Source organism: Falco cherrug, chromosome 11 (assembly GCF_023634085.1).
Source record: "Falco cherrug isolate bFalChe1 chromosome 11, bFalChe1.pri, whole genome shotgun sequence".
In the NCBI taxonomy this organism is placed as follows: Eukaryota; Metazoa; Chordata; class Aves; order Falconiformes; family Falconidae; genus Falco; species Falco cherrug.
The window spans coordinates 28150526-28176121 of record NC_073707.1 but is presented as its reverse complement, the minus strand read 5'-3'; the positions used below and the strand labels follow the sequence as shown (position 1 = coordinate 28176121).

At 49.5% G+C, this 25596-nt stretch overlaps 1 protein-coding gene across 1 annotated transcript in view; it reads right to left on the bottom strand.

Annotated features, from left to right (window-relative positions):
* Positions 1-591: 591 nt before the first annotated feature.
* Positions 592-25596, bottom strand: part of TNIK (TRAF2 and NCK interacting kinase) — a 163268-nt gene continuing 138263 nt past the window's right edge. Inside the window, 15 exon segments of the mRNA XM_055723778.1 lie at positions 592-2166; positions 4059-4198; positions 4793-4952; positions 6214-6363; positions 7879-7979; positions 8244-8378; positions 9961-10104; positions 10362-10532; positions 11099-11213; positions 14683-14847; positions 17064-17190; positions 19400-19584; positions 23112-23135; positions 23856-23953; positions 25126-25289. Of these exon segments, the coding sequence (XP_055579753.1) occupies positions 2083-2166; positions 4059-4198; positions 4793-4952; positions 6214-6363; positions 7879-7979; positions 8244-8378; positions 9961-10104; positions 10362-10532; positions 11099-11213; positions 14683-14847; positions 17064-17190; positions 19400-19584; positions 23112-23135; positions 23856-23953; positions 25126-25289 (1963 nt within the window). The 3' untranslated portion in view covers positions 592-2082.

The window sequence follows — 25596 nt, the reverse complement described above, 5'->3', positions numbered from 1 at the left end:
ACCTTATGCTTAAACACAACGATTCCCTTCTACGTCATCACTGTACTCAAAACCCCACAATAAAAAAAAAAATAATCGTCCAAAGCTGTGTATCTGTCACTTCAAGGGGGACAAAAAAACCCCAAACCAGTTATCAGTTTGCAACATAATAAAAAGCTCTGGGCTTTATTTTACTTATGTTTTAACCACAGTGAAAATATAAAGAGCTGGTGGCAATCAGTGCCTGTGATCGGACTTGTACGGGGTTTTAGTTCCAGTATTGTGGTCTCACAGCCCTCCCTACACTGTGCAGGGTGCTTAGCCAGGCACTGGGCAGGCTGCACCGGCTCAGTCGGAGGGTGCACAGTGGGTGAAGAGAGCATCCACAAAGCACCTCTTGCCTGTGCTCCTCCGGACACCGCATCCTGCCGGGGAGTCCCAGCGCAGGCAATCCCTGCCGGTACCAAACCGCGATGCCCTGCCCGTGTGGGTACCACTGCCATGCAGCCCTGCCCACGGGATGCTCCGGGAGAGGGTTTCCCGTCCCGTCCCATCCCCGCCACCCCGCATCGCCTCTACCCTTGATAAAGATTCAAGTTGGACCAAGTCCTGTTGATTTAATCATTTTTTAATAAAGCCATCGTTACTGAGTACACCAAGATTGCCAGTTAAGCTCTCTATATGTCGCTGGAGGTAACAGCGCTGTGATCGACAGCGGAACGGAAAAAAAAAAAAAAAAAAAAAAAAAGAAACCAAACCAAAAAACAAACCCCAACTGAAACGAGGTAGGTTAAAACCAGCAACACAGACCTTGTTATGCGACACCCCAACACCACAGGCGGCCATGCTTGCAGCTACTGAGAAAGAAAACCCCAGATACGCACCGAAAACGGAAATCAACTGAGCAGAGTTTATAAGGACACGATTCAACCTGAACTAAACACACACACACGGTTCGGCACAGATGTTGTCTTCCACTGTATGTCGGGTAATTCCTAGGGAGCGGAGGGGGCGGAAAACAAGTAGAGATTCAGACCCTCGGCTGAAGAAACCACACATATATATATTGTTTTAAGCTCTTTACAAGCCCAATCCAGCAACGCGGGGGACGGGCAGCTCGTTTCATGGTCCCTGCCCCCACGCCGGCTGCCTCCACACGCCAGCGCCCGGCTCCGGGCTTGGGGGGGGACTGAGCACCCACAGCTGGCGCCGGCTTCAGCATCGGGGTCCGGCGCCCGCGGCATCCCGGGAGCCATCTGCGGCCGCAAATCCCGCCTCATGGGCGAGCGCGGGGCTCCTCCGACCGCTCCGCCGTCCTCTCCTCCTCCGATCCCCCCGTCCCGGCGCCCGCGGCCAAGCCCCGGGGCAGGCGGGCACCTCCGGAGCAACAACAAATGGCACCTCTGTCCCTATCAAGACACACCATTATGTGAAGATCCATATAGAAATATGGATTGACAGACTTGACAAAAATGGTAGCTGATTTTTATTAGTCTAAGGCTAGTAGTTTAGCCATTTAAAATCCATTTCCCAAAAGAGGGGAAAAAAACCTATTATTTTTTCTCTTCTTTAAAAATCCATTAAGCCGTTGCTGCCAAAAGCAACATGTAAATGTTGGTGAAGGCAAAAGATTTCTAAAATTACCCAGCTATATGGTTATGGCCTTCATCACAAAGATAAAAGGTACATTTATTGTGCTGTCTCTCACCAGATTTAATTGGTAACTTTACAACATACTATATATTTGATGCTAGCAGGCAGACAGAATTAAAAACAGACTTCTTGACACTGTTTTTTTCCCCGTTCTTACAAAGTAGGGGACAAAGAAAAAGTAAAATTGAAAAAAAAAAAAAAAAAAAAAAAGGAAAAAGGAAAACTCATAACCCACTATAACACAGCGTAATCAGGAGACCTCGGGGGGTCCAAGCGCGAAAGTCCATCCCTGCCCGCAGCCCCCGCCCTGGGGCTGTCGGTGCCAGGGGAGCATGGGGAGCGGTGATCCTCGGCGCGCTCCGCATCTGCCTCTACAGTGTTAGTCCACGTGTTTAAATGTCCTTTAAATTAGAAATAATGCCATGGCGGTGAGTGCCAAGTGCTCCTCTGTTACCAGTTCATCATGGAGTTTCTGTTGAGGGTCATGAAAAACACTTGGCTGCTTCCTCCAGATCTCACCGATGCAAAAAATACCTGTTCGAAAGCAAAAAAACCCACTTATTAATAACTTGTACAAGAAAAAGTTTGTTAATTGTCTCGGTGAGCGAGGCAAGCAGGAGCTGCCCCACACCCCATGGTTCCCAACCCTCCCTCCCGGCTCCTTTTCTCCAGCTGACCGCAGGAATTTTACACAGACCTGCTGCCCAGTTCCCAGTTTTCTGTGGAGCTAAGGGTCCGGAGCAAACCCATGCCAGACTCGCATCAAATCGAACCGCTTATTGGTAAACACAGTAGTAACACCTCCCTCTCCATCATTATCAAAGAGAGGGAGGTTTGGGACACCTTGAAAGTAGCAAGTTTATCACATTATAGTGCCACAGCGCCATTTATTACGCAGTATTAATGCGACTGCTGGCAGTGGTTTGCACCTTGCTAAATGTTAACCATTCGGGTCAACGTCTGCCTCGCTTTGCAATGGTTTTCTTCAGAACAGTTAGTCCTGGCACTTCAGCTGTTCCGCAAATTAAAGCTTGATAAAACTAAACTACTTCTCCTTCAATATGCTCAAAGCACAGAATCGTATCAGGACTCTCTACGAAGAATACAGTTTTTGGTGCTTCTGCCAGGATCCACCAGCATTTGACCCCAATGGAAGTCTTAAAAAAAAAAAAAAGTAAGTTATAATTTGCAAATATTGAAGGAGACAATCTGAAGCCCCTGTCCTTTTTAAACCAAAAATTATTCAATCTTCACATGACTTTCATCATTAACCATTTATCCAGAAACATCTGGTTTCAGTATTTCAAACCCACCGGTGATCAGTTGGTTTCAGTAGTTCAGAAAGACCGAGGTGGGTTTTTTACGGTTTTCTTAGAAAAGGGGGAAAAAAATGAGCAAACCAGAAAAACAATTGTTAAAAAAAACCCCAACAGTATAAAACCTGCAGAGTCAAGGACTCAAAAGTTAGGAAAAAAGCAAACTAGGGGTATTTAGGCAAGTAAAATTCACCTTCTTGGGCAGCTTCCCATGGTACACTCAATTGCAAGGGCAGGATACACTGTCCCTGCAGAGCTTCATCCCAACTCCATGCAACAGACAGGGCAACGCTCGACTAACGAGCAGCTCTCCAACAAACTGGTCATGGCCTCAAACCTTATTTATCCCATGTTATTAAACCCTGCTTTGTGGACAGGGCAATCAGTTTCTTCACACATTTTGTGCTCGTGCTCATTACTAAAGAACTCCCCGCTGCGTGGTCCTGATTCGTCTTGGTGAAACTTTGTGGATGAGGAAATAGCCGTAGCAGAAACAGACCTCAGCATTCAACCGTCTCTTCCATGCTGATATTCCTCTTCCTGCAGCCATTTCTGCTTCCCTCATTCCCTGCACCCCTCGCCCAGCAGCAGCACGTGCGGCAGGGGTCATCCACCTGCCAGCCGCATCCCCCGTGCAGTGCTGGTGACCCTCCAGAGCAGTATTTAACAGTACTGCCCACGAAAAAGATAGGGCTCCAAGGACAGAAAGAGTTCATGATGCTTCAAAATGCATCTAAAACCGCATCAAAATATTTCTGCACCAAAGCTCAAATCAAGGTCACTCCATACATCCTTACCGCTAGCATTTCTCAACTTCTACAGAGTTTACTTCGCAGTCTCAATAGTTAATGTCCAGATGCAAGACTTGGGAGAAAGTCAAGCCAAGTCAGTGCTGACCAAAGCTAGAGGTGGAAGAGATCTTGCAGATCTTCCCACCGCAGGCTGAAGGTCTGCATCCACTGGAGAGAATTAATTGGCAGTGGACTTCTGGGCACTGCTTATTAAACAGAACCTTCAGATTAATTCTTATTAACCTCAAGATAAGCCAGACTTAAAGTCTAAAAGTAGCTTGCAGCTTAAAGCACGGATGCAAGCTTTGAGTGAACTTACCTTATCATTTCTTTCACATAGAAACTTTAACCTTTGAGCTCGCTTGTGCATAAATACTCCATCCAAATGTCCCGTCTCCACTGACCGGATTTCAATAGCTTTCTCTCCCCAGCCCATTATTTGATTGGAATGAATGTAGGCTGTCAAAAGAAGTGTTTGGTAGGTGTTACAATGCGCGTTGAGCTAAATATTATGCAACGGGCAGAAAAGCTCTCATCAGCTGTTACTCAAAGCCTATGTAGATCAATGGCAGAGCTCCGCCTGGCCCGTGCCCCCAGGGTTAGTAGCCTTTATGGAGCACCTTTCATCCAGAAATTGCTGAGTAATTTAAACGGAAAAAGCATCACTTCTTCCGATTTCTGTGGGTGAGGAGCTGGGCAGTGGCGTGCCTCTGGGGGTCGTGGAGCTGCTGAGCAACAGAGCCAGGAGAGCAACCCAAGTGGTGCTCCCAGCTCCGCACCCAGCCCCTCTCCCGCTCAACGCAGTATCCCACCAGGGCAACAGCTTATATTATCCTACACTTGAGATAAACCAGAGATCAAATTTTCAAGAACTCACTCGCTTTTATTATGGAGGACCAAAGTGCAGAAATATAGTCAACCGCAACTCATAGCTGGCTGAGAGGAATCTCCTTTGATAACCAAAAGCCCAAATGACTCCATCTCAGCATTCTCGACTCCTCATCTTTCTTGCCACTTGTATTCTAAGCAGGTGAAGAGGAAGGGTTGACCTACCCACGGAAGTAGGCATTTCTCCCCACTGGAGCACCACATCTTTAGTTATCCGTCCGTAGGTGTTCACATATACGCCTTCATCCTCATAGCACACAAGCATCTCCATCCCGTCTGTTTTAGGCAGGATGACAATGGCGTGAGGAGTAATATTGCCCTGAATCTGCAGTTAAAATAAACCCTAAAAGTCAGAATTACATTGAATGGAGGAAGAGGTAGGGGGAAGGGAGCACAACCTTAGAAAAACAAAACCCCAAACCAACCCGAGAACAAAGCCCTCCCTTCATTCACCAAACAGGCATTGGCTTTCACAGATAAGCTTGAAGGGGAATAAACTGTCATGTTTACCCTACCATCAAAGCTGTCTGATATGTCAAGGATAAACAGGTTGAGCAATTATAGAGAGATCACAACATATACGCCCCCAAGACTGATGGCTGACACTTGGCTGTAACACAAATAAGCAACTGCTCACTTGATGAATCCATCTCCTGATCAAATTAAGGCAAATAAACCCAGAATTTTACAGGTAGCCCTAGGGAGGAAATATTCCCATTTTTTAACAATCAGTCCCTAGCTCCACGGGCAGCTACAGTGACATTCCACCCGTGTCTGCCCTTCCATGGCTAAGACAACAAAACCATCCCAAACTGCTCCAGTGTTTCTCCCTACTCTTCTTGCCACCTCTTGCAGGCGAGGCTCTGCTGCTCGGATCAGATTCAGCAGTTCCTGCATTCATTAGTGACACGGTCTCTTCTAGACCAGCTTCTCATGCTGCTTGGGCCAGCAGCACGGATGGAGCTCAAATAAGCCAACGAGAAAATCCTCATTTACAGTATTTTCTGTAGCACTGGTTCTCTCTTGAAACAGCTGATGGACTTGAGAGAGGTCCTGTGGCGAGTCCCTGCTGTCAGGGGGGGTGGGAGGTTTGAGAAGCAGGCTTACTGAGATTCGGGCTACCCTGCAACATTCACCTGGGCAAACTGTGCTGCCTCAGCAGGATCAAGTGTTGGTGAGCACATCTGGGACACCACGCAATGGGACAGTGCACTGGGCATCCACCTCTGGGTGGGTCTATGTTGTTCAACAACCAAGAACCTGGTTTCACAGTATCTAGCCCTGCAGAGAGCTCCATTACTGCTCCACGCAGCGTATGACAGATTCTCTTCTCTGTGGGACATGGCAACCTTAAACCTGACTGCTCGGGCACGAGGACACAAACAGCCCGTGCGAATAACGAACATGAAGTACGTGATACCTCCGAGTCCTCTTTAAGTGAGTATCAATGAGGACGGCACTGGAGAATGTCATACCCATGGCAAGATGTCACCTGACCGGTCACCATTTCTGAGCCACCAAGAACCTGTCCAGACCTCGCTGGTGACCTACGTTAGTCATGCAGCAGCACTCCCCCATGTACTCACGTGAGATGGTATATAGATATCGTAAGAGTTCCCAGAATCTACATCAATCACATGGAAACCAGTGTGTGATCCAAAGATAACCTTCAGTCTCTGACCCTCTTCTACAGTGAGATCCACGAGCAACGGCTTGTGCTGGAGATCTGCAAAAGACTTTTATAATCCCTTCAGTGAGTCTCATGGAAAACCAACAAATCCCCGTAGGAGCAGCCCGATACGGTTTTGAAATCGTGTTTGCTTGACTGTGTTTCTCGCTAAATGCGCGGTTATTTATATTCCTGTCTCTCTGTTCCTATGTCAGATGCCTCAGAGGGTACTACCCGCTCGCTCCAGCCATCCCAGCAGATAAGCGCTCACCCTTGCCACGCACAGCTCTTTCCCCCCCCAGGAGCCCGAGGCCAGCCTGAGGATTTGGTCTCCAAAGGAAGGCAACAGCTGGATCTCCCATGAGCGTGCACACAGCCAGCACACAGGGACCCCCACGCCGGCGCTGCCCCAGGTAGTGAGCGAAGTCCGCAGAGAGCTGCAGCTACCCACCTCCCCTCTGGGCAGGGACCACTGCTCTGGTCTGGGCAGCTGAAACGAGTCAGATTAGCAAAGACCTACTTTTCTCTGTCTGATCTAACCTGCTGGAGGCAGACTGGAACCAGCTCCCTGGCACGGATGGAGCCAGGACAGAGTGTCTCTCCATGGCTTCAGCACCCTGCAGGAGGGTGAAACACCCCCAGGGAGAGAAGAGGGCTCCTGGCTCTCTGTGCAAGGACCGCTCTGACTCTGACAGGGAAAATCAGTGGGTGGGATTTCCCACTTTCCCAGCAGATCCCTGCCTACGAGGCGAGGAAAGGATGCCCAGACCCCCCCCCCAGACTGGAGAAGCAGCACCAGCAGCACTAACCAGCATCCTCACCAGAGCTGGATCCCAGGCCATTTGAGTGCTGCTGAGCTCTCCATGTCACTGAGACCATTTATTCTGGCTTTTGTTCAGGAAAAGCAAATGTGACCTAGTACTGAATAAGCCCATTTGTGCTGGAAGGATGCAAAATGAGATTACTCAGCACGAACGTCTCCAGAAGGCATTGCCCCTTGTGACTTGTCTCTGCACAGAGCTTAGGATGAAAAGTGCTTTAAAGGACTAAGTACAAAATACCCGTTGGCAGGTTACGGAGGAGAAAGTTCTCACTGAAGGAAACTGAGGTAGATACAAAGGGAAAGCAAAAGAGAGAAAGAGTGGGTCATTCTCTCAGACTTTCTGTCTTGAAACAGAATCCACATTGCAGAAGGGGAGAGTAACTTGCAAAGTAAAAATGGAAAATAATGCCAACCTGTTTTCATACTGTACGTGAAAAATTAGTCAGAGCTTTAAAAAAACCAAACAAACACCCAAACCACCATAAAAACCCCAACTCAATTTTATTCATGGGCATTTGGTCAGCTTTCTGCAAACTTACCAAGTAAAGCCTGCCAGCACAAACTAATATTAATGTCTAAGTGTTAGCCACAAGCAGAACGTACCCCGTCCCTCCAGACGGAACGTATCCCATCTCTCACGCCTGCCAGGCACCCTGAGGAGCTCAACTACGTAAGCAAGCAGCTTTTCAGCGCCACGTAGCACAGAAATCTTGTGTATTTACAATTACTGAGTGTATCTCGGTTAAAAGATAAGCATACCTTAAATGCCATAAACTTGTGATATGGTTTAGGAGCCCAAGCGTAGATCTCTACAGCGTTCTTTAAGGCAATCACCAAGAACTTGATCCTTTCGTATTTCACTAAAATGAAAATAAAACTGTTTTTAAAAAACTTCACTGTCTTTCCAACAAGACTGAACAACTCATCTATGGGAACAGCTTCTCAGGCTGTCTCTCTGGTGGTTCTCGTTTGGTAAAGTGTCCGCCTGACACACAGAGATGAATTCCAAATCTATTTGTGGTTATGGTCTACCCATACTTTTAAAATAAATCGTCAGGTCAGATCTACGACTAGAGAACAAAAATGCACCTCTTCAGGCATTTTTTTTCAGAGAGGCCACTCACCAACTTTGTAGTGGATGCATCCCTCCAGGTCCCCGACCGTGATCCAGCCCTGCTTCTTCTCCACTTCAGGGTCGTTGTGTAAAATCCTGTTTCTCAGCCAGGAGAGATAGTACACGCGCAGCTTGTTCTTCTTTCCTGTGGGCAAAGGAAACCTCCCTGTCAGAGCAGAGCCTGTGCGCACTGGACATCTTTGAGACTTCGGTGCTTATTTTCACCCACAAGATGATAAAATTAAAGTTCATTTCACAATGAAGGTGAAAACAGTAATTCAGCTGTTGTGCTGGGTTTTTTCCCTTGGGGAAAAAGCGTATGGAAAGCAGAGCCCAGACCTCTGTCCCCCAGATTGCAGGTGGGTACTGGAAGAGCCGGGCTCTTTCTTCGCACAGGCTGGAAATGCTCCTCTTCCTATAAATCAGTGTTCGTGGAGGAACAGTTGGGCACAGCGGGGCCACGACCCCAGCTCTCTTGCAACTCAGAGCTTACGCACCCGTGCAATACCTGGTTGCCTTCCTCCCTTCTCCTTCATGCAACATTGATTCCACCCTGGAGCTGAGACACGAGCTCCTCAGCCTGCAACAGACACCGCTATTCGCCACAAAGCCTGGTGCTGGGCTCTGCGAGGCTGAGGGGCTGCCAAAGCTCTGCACTCCTGCCTGCTCTCGGGCGGCTGTGACCTGGCTACAAACCTCCCTGGTGCTGCGAAGCCCCTGCTGCAGGGACAGGGCACAGCTCGCACCCAGCCCGCTGGGAGAGGACCCAAACCATAAACCAGGGGCTCTGTCTGCTCACAGGTTTTCCACAAGTTCCCAGGGCTTCTTCTCAGCACTGTCTTGGGGGCCAGTGCTCTCTGGGGAGCGCTCCCCCACTCCACCTTCCAGCTGTACTAACCCCCTTACTCCTACAGCTGTACCCCCGAGAGCACAGGGGAGCTGCAGGGCGAGGTAAATGGCACGGCGGTTTTAAAGGGCTCTGTCTGAATGGAGGGAGCAGGAATCTGCAAGCAAATGCAGAGCGAGCCCAGGGGGGTGTTGAACAACGTGAAAACAGAAGGATGAGAACAAGCAGTTTCCCCAACAAGCATTTCTCTTGCTGTCCTCTGTGAGCTTCGCGGGGCGGGTATCATCAGCAGGAGAAAGCTCTGCCCCAGCTCCGCCATCCGTGTGCTTCACAGGGCTGCTCTGCAGGGAGGACGCTGGGTGCTCTCCTGGGAGACTGACTACAGAATTTTTGCTTTTTTGCCAGAAAACACCCTGATTTGAGAGTTACAGAGCTCCCAGCTGGACCTGGGGACAGTGACAAGCCCGTGGCCCTCATAACGCTTGGGGCCCCCCAAGCACAGCCACAGTTCGAGGTGGAGCCCTGAGGCCAGGTTCACGGCTGCCCCGGCTAGAGCTGAACAGACCCAAAAGCAGAGCTCGCTGCCCCCTCAAGCTGTGCCTACCTGCCCTGCTGGGGTATCTGCCGGGACCCTGCACCTCCCCTTCCCTGCTAAAGGAGCATGGAGTGTTGCAGATGAAGTGGATCCAGCAGGTGATGGGAGCAAACTGCTCTTGGAGGCATTCTTGCAGGTCTAATGCCTTTGATTCTGGAATAAACCACCTCCAGCTCGCCTGGGAGCTTCCCTCTGACACTAGCGTGCAGGTTTTGTCCGAGCTGGAACTGCTCAAGGCACACGGCTGAGAAGGTGACTGATGGGGTGCGAGCATGAGAGGCATACCTGATATTGTCACGAGGACATTAAGGCCCTCGAGTACGTCCATCTGTTGAAATCGCCGTCTGTTGATAAGGTTGTAGACCTTCCCCTGCCCACTTCGATCCAGCAGCATCAGGCCGTTTTCCGTGCCCACCAGCAGATTCACACCTGAAGAGGAGAGCGCAATGGGCACCAGGAGCCACGGCTGTGCCCGCGGACGACACCCGGAGCTGCCTCTGCTGCCACCCAGAGAGCGACTGATCCCAGCGTCGGCTGGATCTTCCCACCAAGGGTCACCCTTACAGCACAGGGACTCGAGGACATTGCCTTTGCCCGGGATGGAGAAGGGGCCAGCCAGCGGCAGGGGCTCGGTTTCACCAGCCCCAGGCTCGGGGAGCTCTGCCGGGAGCATGCCGAGGGCTCACCCCATAAAGCGGCACAGAGTATCTCCGAGTTGAAGCGCTTCTTGTATTTCCGTATCTCCGGGGTGTCACTGTGGGGACGGATGTTGGTGGGGTTAACGTTCACCACCGAGATCTTCCGGGCTTCGTTCAGCTTGGCCTGCTCCTGTCTGAGCAGCTCGCTGGTGAACAGGGCTTGCAAGGAAACACAACAAAACAGGGAGGTGTGATGGATTGACTCTCCTGTCACTTCTTTTTGGGGACAGGATGACCATACTTGCTTTAATTCCTGATGGGGGAAGGCACCACTACGTTACAAGCTACTAGTTGGGAGAGGGATCATCAGGGTTTTCTCGTGGGTTGGAACCAACGCCAAAGCTGCCAGCAGGTGATGCCTCCAGCCCTGCCTACCGCGCTGGGCAGCCTGCCTACATCCAGCCACTTTCAACAACTCTGGAGCAGCTGCCAGCTTTTTGGAGCGATTGCCACCTGGTTCTGCCAGTAACATTTCTCCCAGCTGCACAGGTAGGTGGGTGGGTGGATTGCTGCTGCTCCAGGCTTTCTCCCTGACCTTTCTGGTGGCATTTCACTTGGTGGGGAGAAGAAGCTGGATGGAAACTGGAAAGCACAAGGCTGCTGACACGAGCAATGTGCAGACAAGGGCAAGTGAAACGTGGAAGACATTCAGTGGGGTTATCCAGGCTCCACAACCCGGTTTCCATGAAGCCCTCCCCTCCTAAACCTGCCACATTGTCTCCTACCAGTAGCAGATGACTCTTCGTCCTCATCTTCATCTTCATCAGTAGGTGAGGTCTGATACACTCTGGTGTCCACAAATGGGGTAAAAGAGGCTTTGGTGCTACTTCCCATACCATACTGGAAAATAAACAGCGAAGAGAGCTCAGAGCACAGAAAAAACCAATCATTTTGTGCGTGTGTGTACATGTCAGAGTTTCTAATTGCGCAGGCACAGTGCCTGCCCCTGCGGTGCCCTTTCCGAGCCCTCTGTGAACATTTGCTCCTCCTTCCCCATAACTAATCAGGAAAAACATTACACTGGATTTGTGAGTGTCCACGAGCAACAGAAAGCGAGAGGAGCAGGACTCGGCTCTGCCCTCCTCGCAGGCAGAAGCACAGCCCAGCCATGAGACCGGTTAGCGGAGAAGCCGCAGGGCCAGAGGCAAAAGTCAGTGCAGGTAAAAAACAACTTGTCTGCATCTAACACACCTGCCTTAAAAAGCCCGCTCTGGGGGCCGGGCAGGCGAGGGTTTGCTTTTCCCACTGGCCCACCGTGCAGCCAAGGTTGGCAGGACGCTGGGAGCCCCAGGAAGGCAGCTGACAGGCACCCATGACCCACCAGAGTAATTCAGGGAGCTGGGAAAGGTGGGACCGTTGCTTTCCTTGTGCCAAAGCCAGACGCTAACTAGCACAGTCCAAACAAAGATTTTATTCGAACAAGTCGTGGAAATCTGTTTTAGGACCTGTAAAGCAGGAGAGCTCATGCAGCCGTAATATCACTCTGCTTTTACTGCCTGTTATCTAGGAGTTTGTTGGGCTAAGCCCAAAATATCGGTGCCCCTGGGAAAGTAGGAAAAGTCAGCTCTCTAGGAAAAGGAAAACACCTGTTTTTCATTCTGCTAGGCTGTTATCGCTGATCTTCACACCTACTGCTGAGACAGGACCCAGCAACGCTCGACTACGTCTGGCTGCTCCAGTTTTGGGAGGATCTTTAAGCGGTGGAGGTGGGGAAGGCTCGGGGTGAGCTGTGCAGTGCTTTAGGGAGGGCATTTCAACAGGGGGTGCCTGAAGATGCCTCGGATACTCAGGCTCATCAGAGGGCATCCCTGACATCGCTGCATCCCCTGCACCCCCCGGTCTGGTCTTCAGCACACCTCACGGGGCTAACACGTACGGTTGCTTGCCATTTCAGTGAAGTGTTTTAAATTGTCTGCAGCATCTCAGGTGGGACTGCAGACAGGGCCACTTCTAAGGTGCCAAAACTTAACCTGAAGGTATTCGCAGGGAACATCAGGGCCAACACTTTGCCAAGGGCATTTGGGGAGGAACAAACCGCAACATCGCGTTGCTTTCTTTTTAAAGCCATTGCTTTGTTAAGGCAGAAAATGAGGTTAAGACCTTCTCCCAGGCAAAAGGAAATCCTTGCCTTGAGAGTTGAAGTGATGTGATTTTCCCCACTTGTCAAGAAGCTTATTTTTCCTGCTCCAGTATTCACCCAGGCTGTGCTCTATGTATGAGCTCCGTTAAGAGCTGTAACAGCAGCAAACCCCAAGTCACGCTGCAGCAGCAGCACTGCTTACGTTTTTCTTCCTCAGGACATCTTCCTTCCCTGAAATAAATCTTCCTCAGCTTCCATGTCACCGAGCCACCAGAGCCCAGGCTGCTCCCCATGCACATCACTGCCGCAGCCCCGGTGCTGACAAGTGCCCCGGGAAGGTGTGCCATAGGGAATGCCACCACCCCGGCACATCCGTACCCAAACGGGGCTGGGCTCGGACCTGCCCTCCAGCGGGCCACAAAAAGATTTAGGGGCAAAAAAACCCATCGGTTGTGGGAGCACCCTTGTGGCTTGGGACTTTCCAAGCAATCTGGAGCTGGCATCCATGGGTGAGCAGGCATCCATGCCCTGCGCCTGCCAAAACCAGGCTGCACATCCCGCCTCCCTCCTGTCTCTATTCCCCTGACAGCCCACCGGTTTCCATAGAAACGGGATGGATTTCCAAAAAGTACATGGTAACCGAGACCCATGGAAGGAGTTAACAGCCTGCGGCAGGGACGGCTGCAGGAACAGACACCCGTTTACATACACAGTATGGCCGTATTTGTGTGCGCATGTCAGATACACTTGCTACTTTGTGCTTCTTTCATACCCAAGAAACAACACATTTTTTTCCCTGTGCTGGATGTCTTTTCCATAAAACACCAACAATTCAAGAAAGCGAAAAATTTTAGCATTTACAGGGATGCTTTCCAGCTGTGAGCCAGGCGCTTTCCGACAAATGAATTACAAAGAGACCCCTCATCCCAATGCACCGAGCAGTTCTTTTCTTTGCTCAGATTTAGCTATTCTCCTAAGAAGCTGGCATTTTAATAACTTCCAAGTCTGTTATTTAAATACTAAGGCCTCATCTTCCCTCAGGTCCTGTTCAACTGCCTATAAACCTCCACGGTGGCTTACAGACAGCATCAAGCTGCAGGGTGAGGTTGTGCTTGCTCTCTTCCTTTTGCTCGCAGCACCATGAGTCACCTGGAAGCCTGCGAACTAAATCCCCAAGTTTCCACTTACACCCACTCCCGGCTCAGCCCTAAAAATGCAGTTTTAGAAATGGAAAAGATCTTCTTGGTTGGTATTCTAAAAATGCATATATTTAAAGCCAACCCTTGCCTGCATTTAAGCAGTCCCAGGATGACCGTGGAAGGTGTCACTTCGAGGATCAACTCGCTCATCGCCGCTTTTAAAGGCAACGAGGAAATGGGTAAAACCTTGAGGTCAAGTCACGCACCATCTGTTCTTACATTTTATCAATGCCCAATTCCAAGCAATTTCTGGTTTTATACTGGTAGTAAAAGTACACCATAAAATGAGTATACCCTTTCTATGAGAGAGAATATGATGACAGAAGTTTTGATGTATAACCAACAAAATGACAAGAAAAAACTAAATTAAATAGTTTGTTTAGCACCAAATGGCTTGACTTCTCGTGGGGAAACAGAGAACCGTGCCTGGTTCCCATAGCTGGTGATGGTAAGCAGGACACAACAATTGTCTTATTTCTAAGACTTTTTACACCTTATACAATGTTAATGTTCTATCATGTCCCTGTAAAACCGCTACCAGGAGGGAATACTTTGCCATGACAGGAAACACACAATTTTAAAGATGTGCAGATTTTTTTCTAGTCTGAAGAACCATCCAGAGTTCTGTTGGCTTTGTTTCTTGCTAACCTTCTGAGTCACATCAAGTATCAGGGATTGCACAGGTGGAAGTTGGGCCCGGCTGAAATCAATGGCATCGCTGGCTCTCGTAACTGCCTTGTATTTCCAAGTACAAAAAAAAGATGGGGCTTTCACATCATTTAGCAGCGTTCAAGCCATCGCCACCGAAATTCCAGCTGGTGGGCATGACAGGAGACCTAATATAGACCCATACAACAATAAGCCACCAGATTCCCTTGCATCTCCACTACACTCATCCACGAGGACCAGAAACAGAGACAGAGACAAGAAAGCCAGGGAGGAAAGCAGGAAAACCCCCTTCACGGGGCAGAGATGTTAATACTTGTTTAAAGCGATGCAAAGGAGAAAAGAGGAGCCCCCCACCACCTACTTCAGGCACCGAGTCCATGTCCTGCGCATGCGTGGAGACTCGCCCCAGGGCCTCGGTCGGCGTGCCTGCAGGCGAGTGGCTTTGCTGCACCAGGTCAGGCAGATTGATGTGACCTGCAAAGCCATTGCTGGCTGTGTGGCCAGAACGCTTTTTTTCACCAGAGGTCTGCAGAGACACAAGGCATGAGGAAGAAAGAGAAGGGGGGGGGGGGGGGGGGGGAGGGGAAGAGAAAAAGAAGAGAAAAAAAATCCAAACAAAACCAAGTCGTTGCTAGTCCCCCAGTTCCCAGAGCAAGCACAGGAGAAGGACCCTCTCTCTTTCCATCCCCATGCAATCGGGCAAGCAGCAAACCATCCCCCCACCCCAGGAGAAATAAAGACAGGATTAATCACAAAGTCAATGCAGAGTAATTAGCCACATTACAGCGAGAGAAGCCTGATCACTGTTGTTTTGAGACAAGGAACGTAGGACAGATTCCGCTCTTGCCACCATGGGTGCAAACCCCATGGCCAGCTCTCTTCCCACATGACTACTGGCCACCAGCGATGGCAGAATCTGACTCCTTGATCAGCGTTAGCCTGAACAGCTTTGCACAGCTACGCCAGTGAGTAGCCTGACTGCAAATGCCAACACAGCCCCATTGCATGTTTCTGTAACCCAAACCAGCAGTGAACAGCGGCAGCATCGGCAGGACATTGGCAGCACAACTGGCATCTCGCTCTGTGCACAAGGTTCCCGGGGCTTCCCGGGGGCTCCCTTCCACCCCATCCCCACCTCGTGCAAGGCAAGTGCTGGGAAGCTTCTCCCTTCCCCACTTACCATTTTGAGATTTTTGCCATTTTGATGAATCTCACCTACCTGGAGCACATCGATGAGGCTGTCACAGAGACTTGCCCATTAGTGGAAAACTCCCTCTGAACAGGCTCACCAAAGTCTCTGACCAGTCCTGACAAGATCTATCTTTTGACTGCTCACTACCATCACCCTCAACCACCTTGCCATCCCGCCAAAGAGCAAAAAGCCCTTTGCCAAAGCCCGCTGACCTCAGTGGGACTGTCCCCTGATGGCCACAGCGGTGGTGGGGAGCAGACAGCGAGCACCCAGCACAAGGCTGCACTGGGGCTTTCTTATCGTGCTCCCTCCTCCCGAAGGCACCTCCCAGCTGCTTGTCTTGCCCGTGGCTTTTGAACCCTTCTGGCTTTCTCATACGGCCTTGCTGGCACAACACGTGTTCTACAGTAGAGCTGCTTAACACCAAGCTGCTTTCAGAAACGGCTGCCTGTTACAGCAGCGACTTGTTTTCCCAGTCAACCACATCAGCCTCCCTGCTACAAGGATGCTCAGAGGGCTGCCCAGGCTGCGGGGGTCCCGGCTGCAATCAGCTCCACGCCAGTGAGGGGTGAGGTGAGCTGTGTGTTGCTGCCCACCTCCAAAACTCGTGGAGAAAGGCAGCAAATGTGCTGCAACTTCTTTTGCTAACTACTCCTTCTCTCTCAAAGTTGCGTTCATTTTTTTCCCCTTCATATGTGAACATTTTACATGAACGGAATTAAGACTTACCATGCTGCTCAAGTCTAGTTTGCATTTGACCTGAACATCCCTCCTTTATGACTGCTCACTCCAAACTCCCCTCCCTCCTCCTCCTCTCCCATCCACTGCCTTTACATGCTGCCAGGAGAGTGACTCCCCTATTTTACTAACTGCCCTGCCAGAGCCCCCTGCACCTAACCAGGAGACCTGCTACCCGCCTGCGCCTCCAGCAGCATCACCAGCCCATTCCAGCAACCGGGAAACCGAGAAACATGGGGCAGATGTTCCACAGCCAACTGAACGTGCCTGCTCTGCCTCACCCAGGACTGCTCCCACCGCAGCCTTACCTCTGCAGCGCTGGAGTGCGGGATGGGGGCTCGCATCCGCGGGGGATGCCCCGTGTCCCCGCAGCCGGCTCGCTGGGTGAGCACAGGACCTGCTAAAAGCCTCCAAATGCTCTACAAACACCTCACGCCTCTGACAGTGACACGGTGGAAAAGGTCGGGAAGAAGAGGGGAAACTTTGGGCCAGGTTCCAAGTGTATTAACTAAATGCCGTAAATTGAAGATAACTTCTGTCGCCTGGAGCTACTGTGGGATTATGGTAGAGTCATTTGTATCAGCATCCTCCCTGCCGTGCCCTGGCATTACTATTCACTGCTGTTTGTAGTTCTGAGAAACATTTGCACTTGTCACATTTGCTCCGAGTGTAAATTGTATTAACGAGAGCGCTAACGAGCACAATTTACTCAGTCATTTTGTGTTCCGGACACACAGCACTGTTAGTTTTTGTGCTTACATGGGCAAAACCTCCTGAAGATGCTCCATGGAAATATTTGTTTTACAACTTACCTCCCTCACCATTAAAGTCCCTTCCCTTGAAATATTGCTAAACGTATCTGCGTGGGAAGTCTCTAGCCCGTGGGTTGTCACCATTCCCAGGTTGTACGGCTCATTGCTTCCAGGAATTCCTGTTGGTCTGGGGACAGAATGGAGCAACATTAATGATGATTATTTCCTTTGCTAAGCTACATGGAAAAGCCTCTAATACAGTATTATTTCAGTAAGGGTAAGGCTTTGTATCTCACAGGAAAAAAAAATTAGAAAATAAATCCACTTAAATATACGGAGAAATTATGTATGTTGCCAGAAATACAGGACCGGGGTCAGGCTGATCCACTGCAGATACAGCACAGAGACCAACCTGAAAGGCCTTTCACATCCCAAGGTATCCCGAGAGGAGCATTGACAAACAGGGAACGAGGAGCTGCAGTCCCGCTCTACCTTACATCATTTTTTCTGCTTAAGAAAGTTTAATAATTCACTCCCTTTATTCCCCATCTCAAGCCCTGAACAGGGAACAGTACATAAGAGCATCCGATGACAAAAGATGACCAGGGAGGGGATGGGGTCTGGAGGAGGTGCAGGCAGGAGTACAAGTTGTCTCCTGTAGCTCTCCGCTGTCTTCCAGCTGAAAACGGAGCCCTGACCCGTGATGCTGCCTTGAGTTTATTTCTGGGCTCCTGTCTCAAGAGAGAGGCTGGAAATTATTCTCACACACATTAAATTTTAGGAGTGCCTGAGAGCGGCTGTCACAGGTGGTGAGCAGCCACCGTTACTTTACTATGGCTCTTGGCAGACCAGCTGCTTAAATATAATTCCAACAAAACCAAAAGCAAATGGCAAAGTGCCTCTGGATTACCCAAGCCCTGCCCACGCGCTGGAGAATGCCAAGGGTGGTTATGAAGATGTTGCTGATGAGACCCCTTACTTTGCATCCAAAAGCCATACAGACCGGTTGCTTTCCACCGGGATGAGGCAATCCACCCTTTAGCACGTCACCCCCGTGCCCACCCACTTGTCGATGCCCGGAGGCTCCCGAGAGAGCCGGGCAGTGTGAAAAGCCAAAGCAAGCCTGCGTTGGTCAAGGGGGTTACAGGTCCAACGAAAGATGTGAGCCCCAGGGACCCTAAGGAGGGACTGGCTCGATGACGGATCCTCACCTACATCCTATCAAACGATGGGACAGGCATCACCAAAGCGCTCCGAACAGCGTGCTGTACTTCTGCCGCACCTTTCATGTGAGGAGCTCACACCTGCCTACCATCGCTTTTCAACACCGCCCATCTGACTGCTGCATATTCACAGCCACCCTTCTGTCTCCTGACTTTCTCCAACAAATTCCAAGAGCTCTCATTCTTCTTCTGCTGCTGGAAGGAAGCTCCAGCCCCGGAGCCTGGCACTCTGCGTAACGTGGACCCCCTAGCTCTCCTTGCCTGCCGCTCCATGCCCCACCACTATGAAGCCAGATACACCTGGATCCACTATCACTCGTTTAGCAGGAAGAATGGCAATGAACTGACTAAAATGCAAATAATCCCTCAAAGCCTTCTCACAACTCCCCTGTGAATTCAAAGGGGCAGGAGCCAGGCCCCACGGCCAGGCAGAGCCCCCCGAGTGCCCGTGCGGTGCTGGTGCTGCAGAGCACGGGGTGGGGAGCCCAGGCAGGGATGCTCCGCGGGCGAGCTCGGCGTGGTGGCAGCTGTTTTGTGCCTGTTGTAGCTATGCTGCCCTCCTCCCTCATCCAGAGATACTCAACAGCACGTATGTCCCATGACCTGTAATGGGGACACTCCAGTACAACCTGATGACTTTGTTTCAATGTTTTAGCCCAGCACATTTTGCTGCCTGCACAGTGACTATGCTAGGACAAAAACCGAATAGAAAGATTCAGAATTTTTCTAATCCTGGCTCTACCAGTTGGCATTGGGCAGGCCACCGGGTACTGTATGTCAGCACAGCTCAATTTGGGGCAAGACCAGGCTCAAGAGCAGGCAGAGCTTCAGCATGCCAACCCCACGGGCAGGACTCAAGGTGTGGATGAGGTCAGGCACGTCCACCCCGGCCAAACACCCGCCTTGCTCATCAGCAGGACCAGGTCCATCAGCCTGGAGTCCAAGTTCACTGAATGTGCAGTGGAAATAGTTCAGTTTTGCCCGTTAAATATCTCTAGTTTGGACCAGGAAAAAGGCTCATCTGAGTACATTACCCCTTGCAACCGTGACACTGTTCCCAACACCAGCCACCAAACACGCTGTGAACACGCCCCATATCACAGCTACCGCTCCTCCAGACCAAGACACACCGCGGTTTCACGGTTTGCTCCCCTGAAAGAAAGTGCTTCTTACATAAGTCGTGGGATGTCACTGACAGGCACAGTCCCATCATGTGTCTCATTTTCCCCATCCTCCTCCTCCTCTTCGCTGCTTTCTGACTCCTCGCTGGAGGAGGAGTAGTCCGTCACCTTCTTCAGAGGGCGATTGGTTTCTTCAATGCGCAGCTCCCTCAACTCTTTGGCTAAGGCCGTCAGATCCTAAGGGGGATGGGGGCAAGAAAACAAGAAAGCGATGGCTATTATATTTAAAGCGAGGAGAACGTCACATACATCTCTTCAAAAGCCAATGCTAACAGCACGAGCAACAAGAAAGAGCTTTACAGAGTCATTACAAACATGAGACGAACGTTAAGACAATGTTTGTAGCATGTAGCATTTATTAAACAAAACAAAACTGATTTACGCTCACTGAAAAATCAATAGCCAACCTCTTCTTTTTCTGTTTGGAACGTGTATGTGCATATATATACACACACTTATATGTATATACACGACAAAATTATATTTGTTGGAAAAGGTGAAGTTCAGTCACCATCATAGTAAACTGGAAAACAATGTCATTTCAAAGATTGGCTCGGAGAATTTCTCCTGCAGGGTTTTCTCTTCTTTCAGACTTCTCAAAGAGACCCCGTAACTGTATTTATTCTGTAATAAATGCATTTGGGAAGGAAGCAATGACAGCGTCTCCCATGGAGTGGTGCAATCCCCACCAAGTCAAGAGCTGCTTCCGTGGTGAGTCTCCGCTGTCGGGTGGCTGCCGAGAGGCGGTGAGGAGCACGAGGAGAAGCGCCCAGCTCAGCCAGACTTTGGAGTCACAGCTCTGAGTCAGCCACACGATAATAAATAAATAAATAATAAAAAAAATTTCCCTCAGCGGGACCCATTAAGCACTTTATGTGAAATGTGGCAGCCTACAAGCTAAGGGGGAAAAAAACAAAAAAGCCTCGAAACAAGAAAAAAATGATAGGAGCAGTCCCAAAGCCTAGTAATAATTTTTCAGTTTACCATGACTTTGATGAGGTCTCAGACCCGACAGTCATATAAAATAGACACTGCTATTTCAAAACAAGGAACATGGCAGGCACCGTGTAGAAAAGAGACTTTTTGTTATCTTACATGCTTTTATAGCAATGCAGGGGGAAGCAGTAGGGCAGAAAAGCATGAGAGCTCGAATTAGAATGGGTTAGAGAACTCTGTTGCACAAGACATGCACATGACGAACAAAGCATCGCAATTGTCAGTCTTACCATTTCTCCCTATATTAGTGACCGAGGTAGGCATCAGCGCATTCGGTCAGAGATAAAGGATTAGGGAGAAAGAAACTCATTGAAAAAGACTAAATTCCACAATTGTCTTACGGCCATACTCTCATTTACTGCACTTCCAGTTTACCGTTCCAGCAGGGCGACTACGGCAATATTAATTACGGTTGCAAAGGAAAGCTCTTAAAATCTATCCCGTCGACACGTGAAGAAAAGGATGGAAAACCTCTATGGCTGAGATGCAAACCCGGTTTATTTTTTAACCGTGAAGCAGGAATATTTTGCAAGCCGTTTGTACTGTGGTTATTGCTGACCCACACCTCCCGGCGGGCTCCCACCGGCGGACAGCCCCACATTCTGCTCCCAGGTCTGCCCTGCCCGGCCTCTGACGGAGGGGAGATGCGCCCATGGGTGTCAGAGCACTTTGCATCAGACCCATAAATGTTGGTATGCCAAAAAAAAGCTTTTTTTTTTTTTTTTAAAAGAAAAAGATCAATACCTGCTTCCTAGCAGGTACCTGTGATGGGTATTACATATCCCTCTCCAGATGCTCTCTGTACCTTTAAAGAAGGACTCTTTATCATGATTAAAGAGAGAATGTGGTATTTCAAGAGTTTATTTTTGATGCCAACACGTTTGGGATTGAAATACAGTCAAATCTGCAGTCACGACAACTAATTATTTTAATTAGCGCTGTAGCAGCTTCTATGATGTGATTGCGTTTTTTCCTAAATAAGAATCAATGACAATTTCAACAGCTTAACAATGCTTTTTCCATTTAAGAGTATATAAAATATGCTCTTCATTGAGCACTTGCCTTGGAGTTGGATTAGAGCCTTCTCAACTTTAAAAAAGACTTCAGGACTGTGTAAGAGTCTTTTAAAATTGCAGCTGGACTTGCTGCAGCGTGGGGCTAGGACCGAACCCTTCCCTATCACAGGGATGGACCGTGAAAATTACTTCTGGTTCGCACCTTCCATTTCTAACATGCTTCAAGGCACCCCACCAGCCTTCTCTGGTCGTCACTAGAAGACAGTCAAGTGTTTTCAACCCCAGCTTAAATAGTTTTTAATAACTAATTTGGAAATTATAACAGCAATAACACTCCCAGACAGTATCATATTCATATGACAGTTAAGTCATATTCCCTAGTTATAGCTTGGCCTCGGGATGGTTGATTCTTTGATGCTATCGTTTTCTCTAAATAACGAGCACTTTGTAGGATTAAATGGCTTCGCTGAGTTGCTCTTGGACCAAAAACAATCTGACAACTAGAAAGAAAGTGCTCTGTAGTTCCATGTGTTTGAACATTTGAAACGTTACTACTAAGGGTGACATAACACATAAGTTAGCAGTATCAGTGCTCTTTAATTACTTTTAATTACAAAAACTTCTTTAGATTTAGTATTTGCTGGAATCAGACTGGTTTCCAACAATCACGTAGCTCATTGACCTTGAATTTAGCACACACGCTGCCTCTATTTAGACACTGATTTATGTGCTTTTTTCTTAACAAAGCACCACATTAAACAAAATGCTTTGCTCATGTTTTATCCAAGAGAACAAGTTAACTAACTGGCACACCCTCCTTCTTTCATATCTTCTATTTTTAGAGGAAAGAGGCTGCAGCAGAGGCTGCCAACAGCGGTGCTTCCCATTGCAGCCCCGCAGGCACCAGTATCGGCAGCATGTGCACAGCGATGCACGTGTGAGGCAGGTGAAATGCTACATCAGGAGTGTTTGTCTTTTCCCATAATCATTTAAACATTCACTGCTGCCAGATGCATGTGCATTTAAAATATTACCATACGGTGAAAAAGGTGTCATTTAGGTTTCTTATTTTTTTAAGAGGATGGACAGAGTAGCATCGCCCATTGACATGCGAGACGGCTCTGCTGACTCTGGCTTTGCAGCTGATGGTCTGGTCCCTGAGAATTAATTACCCACGGTATTCCACCACTCTGTTTTCCTCTATTTGCCAAGGCCTTTATCCAAATTTAGGTTAAAACGCATTTCAAACAGTGCTCGATGGCCCCACTGAAATCAGCGGGCAGCCGGGGGCTGTCGCTGCGAGCAGAATGCGGTGAGCGGTGCAGGCTGCCCGCAACACCTCCACCGGCACCAGCAACCTCCGCTCTCGCTCCTCCTGCAAACACACCGAACAGGGCAGCACCGTTTGCTCCGTGTATGGACGCTGGGCTGCTGCCTGCCACGGCCGCCACGCGAGTGGCACGGCCAGGGGGTCTCAGGCAGCCCACGGCTGAGCAGAACACAGCGGTGCTGCTGCTCCCCTCCCCGCCGGCACGCTCCCTACGCTGCAACGCAATCGTTCGGTCGCCCGTCTGACCCGAGATTGCATCGCCGCCTTTTTCAATGTCAGCACCAAGAAAACCCGGTTTGACATTAAGTGCTATCTCGTCAACCTTGCATAGGCATGACCCACTGAGAAAAGATATCACTAACCTCATCTATAGCTTTCTTATAGCTCTGTGGGTAAAGGAAGAATAATCAGCATCAGAGGAAACAGATCGGGACAGGAAAAAGCCAGAGGAAGGGCAAGCAGGTTAGAAATAAAATTAGAATTGTTAGCTCAACGCTGTGGAGTGTAGAGAAGAAAAACAACATCAACAAAACATTAATACACATTAAAAAAGAGCAGCAGTGGAAATTCATTTCGTTATTAGGCCAACACTGCAGTTTTCAAATACAAATGTCAACAGCATTAAACATGGAGAAAACATTTTGGATGAGATTTTGCTCAGAATAAAAAAGCGGGAGCGTACAGAGACCGCTACCGGGTTTGGGTTTAAGCTGTGAAGGCTGTCGGGGGCCGGTCGCCCAGCCTTCCCGAGCAGAGCATCCCTCCGCTGGGCTGCTGCGGGGGGACATGCACCACGGAACACAACAATGTGCCATCGGCAACCACCGTGCCCAAGCTAGCAAAGCTCTTAAGCATCTGCTTCATGTGAAAACACAGGCTTAAGCGCTTTCCCCTAGACTTGGGCTCCTGATAAAAACCCATGCACTCTCTTAAGCATTCAGTTCTCCCACGGGCTCTCGCCGTACTGCTGCTCTGCAGTCTCGCTGCTGGAAGAGCAACAGTACTTAGCCACTTTCTCGGGGTCCCCGCGGCTGTGCTACCGCACCGAAGGGAAACATGGCCAAGCCGGCTGGCAACATTCCCCTGGGAAATAATTTAAGACTCACAGCGGGTCGGCTTGGTCGCGTCACGTCCCTGTTGTCTTCCTGCTTTACCTTGGCGGGCTCATGGGAGAGCACAGGGGACCCTTCGGGCTTGGCGTTCCCTGGGCAAAAGGCAAGTGGAGAGAGTGGGAATTAAAATGCTGAAAGCTGTCGCTCCATCCTGTCGCCTGGGACAGGTGGGCGTGGGGGTTTCATCATCATTTTCCTTCTGTTGTCTCGAAAAGCCCTCCTGCTCCTCTGTGCTTGACTGTCACTGCAACAAGTCTCCATCAATACAGCAACAGAAGCCACAATCCAGCCCGGCCCCCACTGACAGCTGCCCTCTCGCAGCGTTACTGCCCTTTTTTCTACTCAAGAAACAAATTCACTTTGCTAAAGAGCAGGGCGTGTGATAAATTAAAAGCTCTGCAGCATCTGACATTGCTAGGACATTATTTGTCACAGGCTTCCTCATTAGTAAAAACAAAACTATACCAAAAAGGACAACTGGTGATAAACCCCTTTTACTGTCTACCTGGAGCGATGATTTCAACAACAGACACGTCATCTTACGGCCAAGCCATAAAAAATTCAAAGCATGGAGGCAACATTTGTTTTAATGTGCTTCAGCCCTGGGGATTTATACTGCGAGGCTGCGCCAGAAATGCAGATGGATTGGTTGTATGTGCTTTAGCAACTCCTACTGCTATTAAATGGGGAATGGAGCATCTTTCAGAGTGGCTCTAGGATGAGAGGAAACAATTTGGCTAGGAACATAAACCCAGTGTCAGCACGGCTGCCTGGCGAACACATTTTAAGAGAAAACTTCTTAGGGGCTAATTCACTCTTCCGCTCCCATCTCAGGCTTTCCACAAAGACAAAGCTCCAAAAATCGTATTATATAGCCACCAAAAGTGAAAATCACTCCCAAAGAAACCATCATAGAAGAAGCGAGCTTGGGTTGATGACGACAGGCAGCACAGCGGTATTTTTTTTGTTCACCCTAAAGCATAATCCCCACCTCCTTCCGTACCAGCTCCTTGGCACTGTGATGCCAAGCGCTGGAGCAGCGCATGATGCCCTGGGCATCCTACATCCACATCCAGGCAAAAGGAATGTCGGCATCTCCGTTTGCAAGGAGGCCGGCTGGTCACAGAAATACACCAGAAATGATGAATCCTTTGATTCTTTTAAATTTTTTAAAAAACAAATCACAGACCTCTTGCCCCTCCTGCTTACCAAGCAAGCCTGAGGAAGCGTGCCTGGTGCTAGGGGATATTTTCCAGAATCTCACCTCTGACTCGGTTGCGCTCGCTGGAGCCAGCTTGGGAGCCGGGCTGGGAGCCGCCCTGGGAGCTGGGCTGGGAGCTGGGAGTGCTGGAGCTGGAGGAGCTGCCACTGCTGGTCCTCTGCAGCGGGCTCTCCACAATGGGCTCCGTCCTCCTCAGGTCCGGGTTGCTGCGGGAGCACAAAACAGGGTCACCATCAGCCTGTGTCACACACACCTCTGGGGCTTCAGACCCCTTCCCACAGTGGCAGGGACAGTTGCAAGGGTGAGGGGACACCTCCCCTGCTGGAGAAGACAGGGCTGAGGTCCTCTCTTCTGAAGCTATTGAGCCTGCAAGCCCCACTGATGGATGATGCAGGGTTGGACGCTGAACATCGCATCACAACCATGATGAAAAATGGGCTAGAGAAACTTTCTGCTAGAGAAACTACTGCTTACTTTGGCAAATTAGGCAAAAATTAAAAGATTATTTGCTCA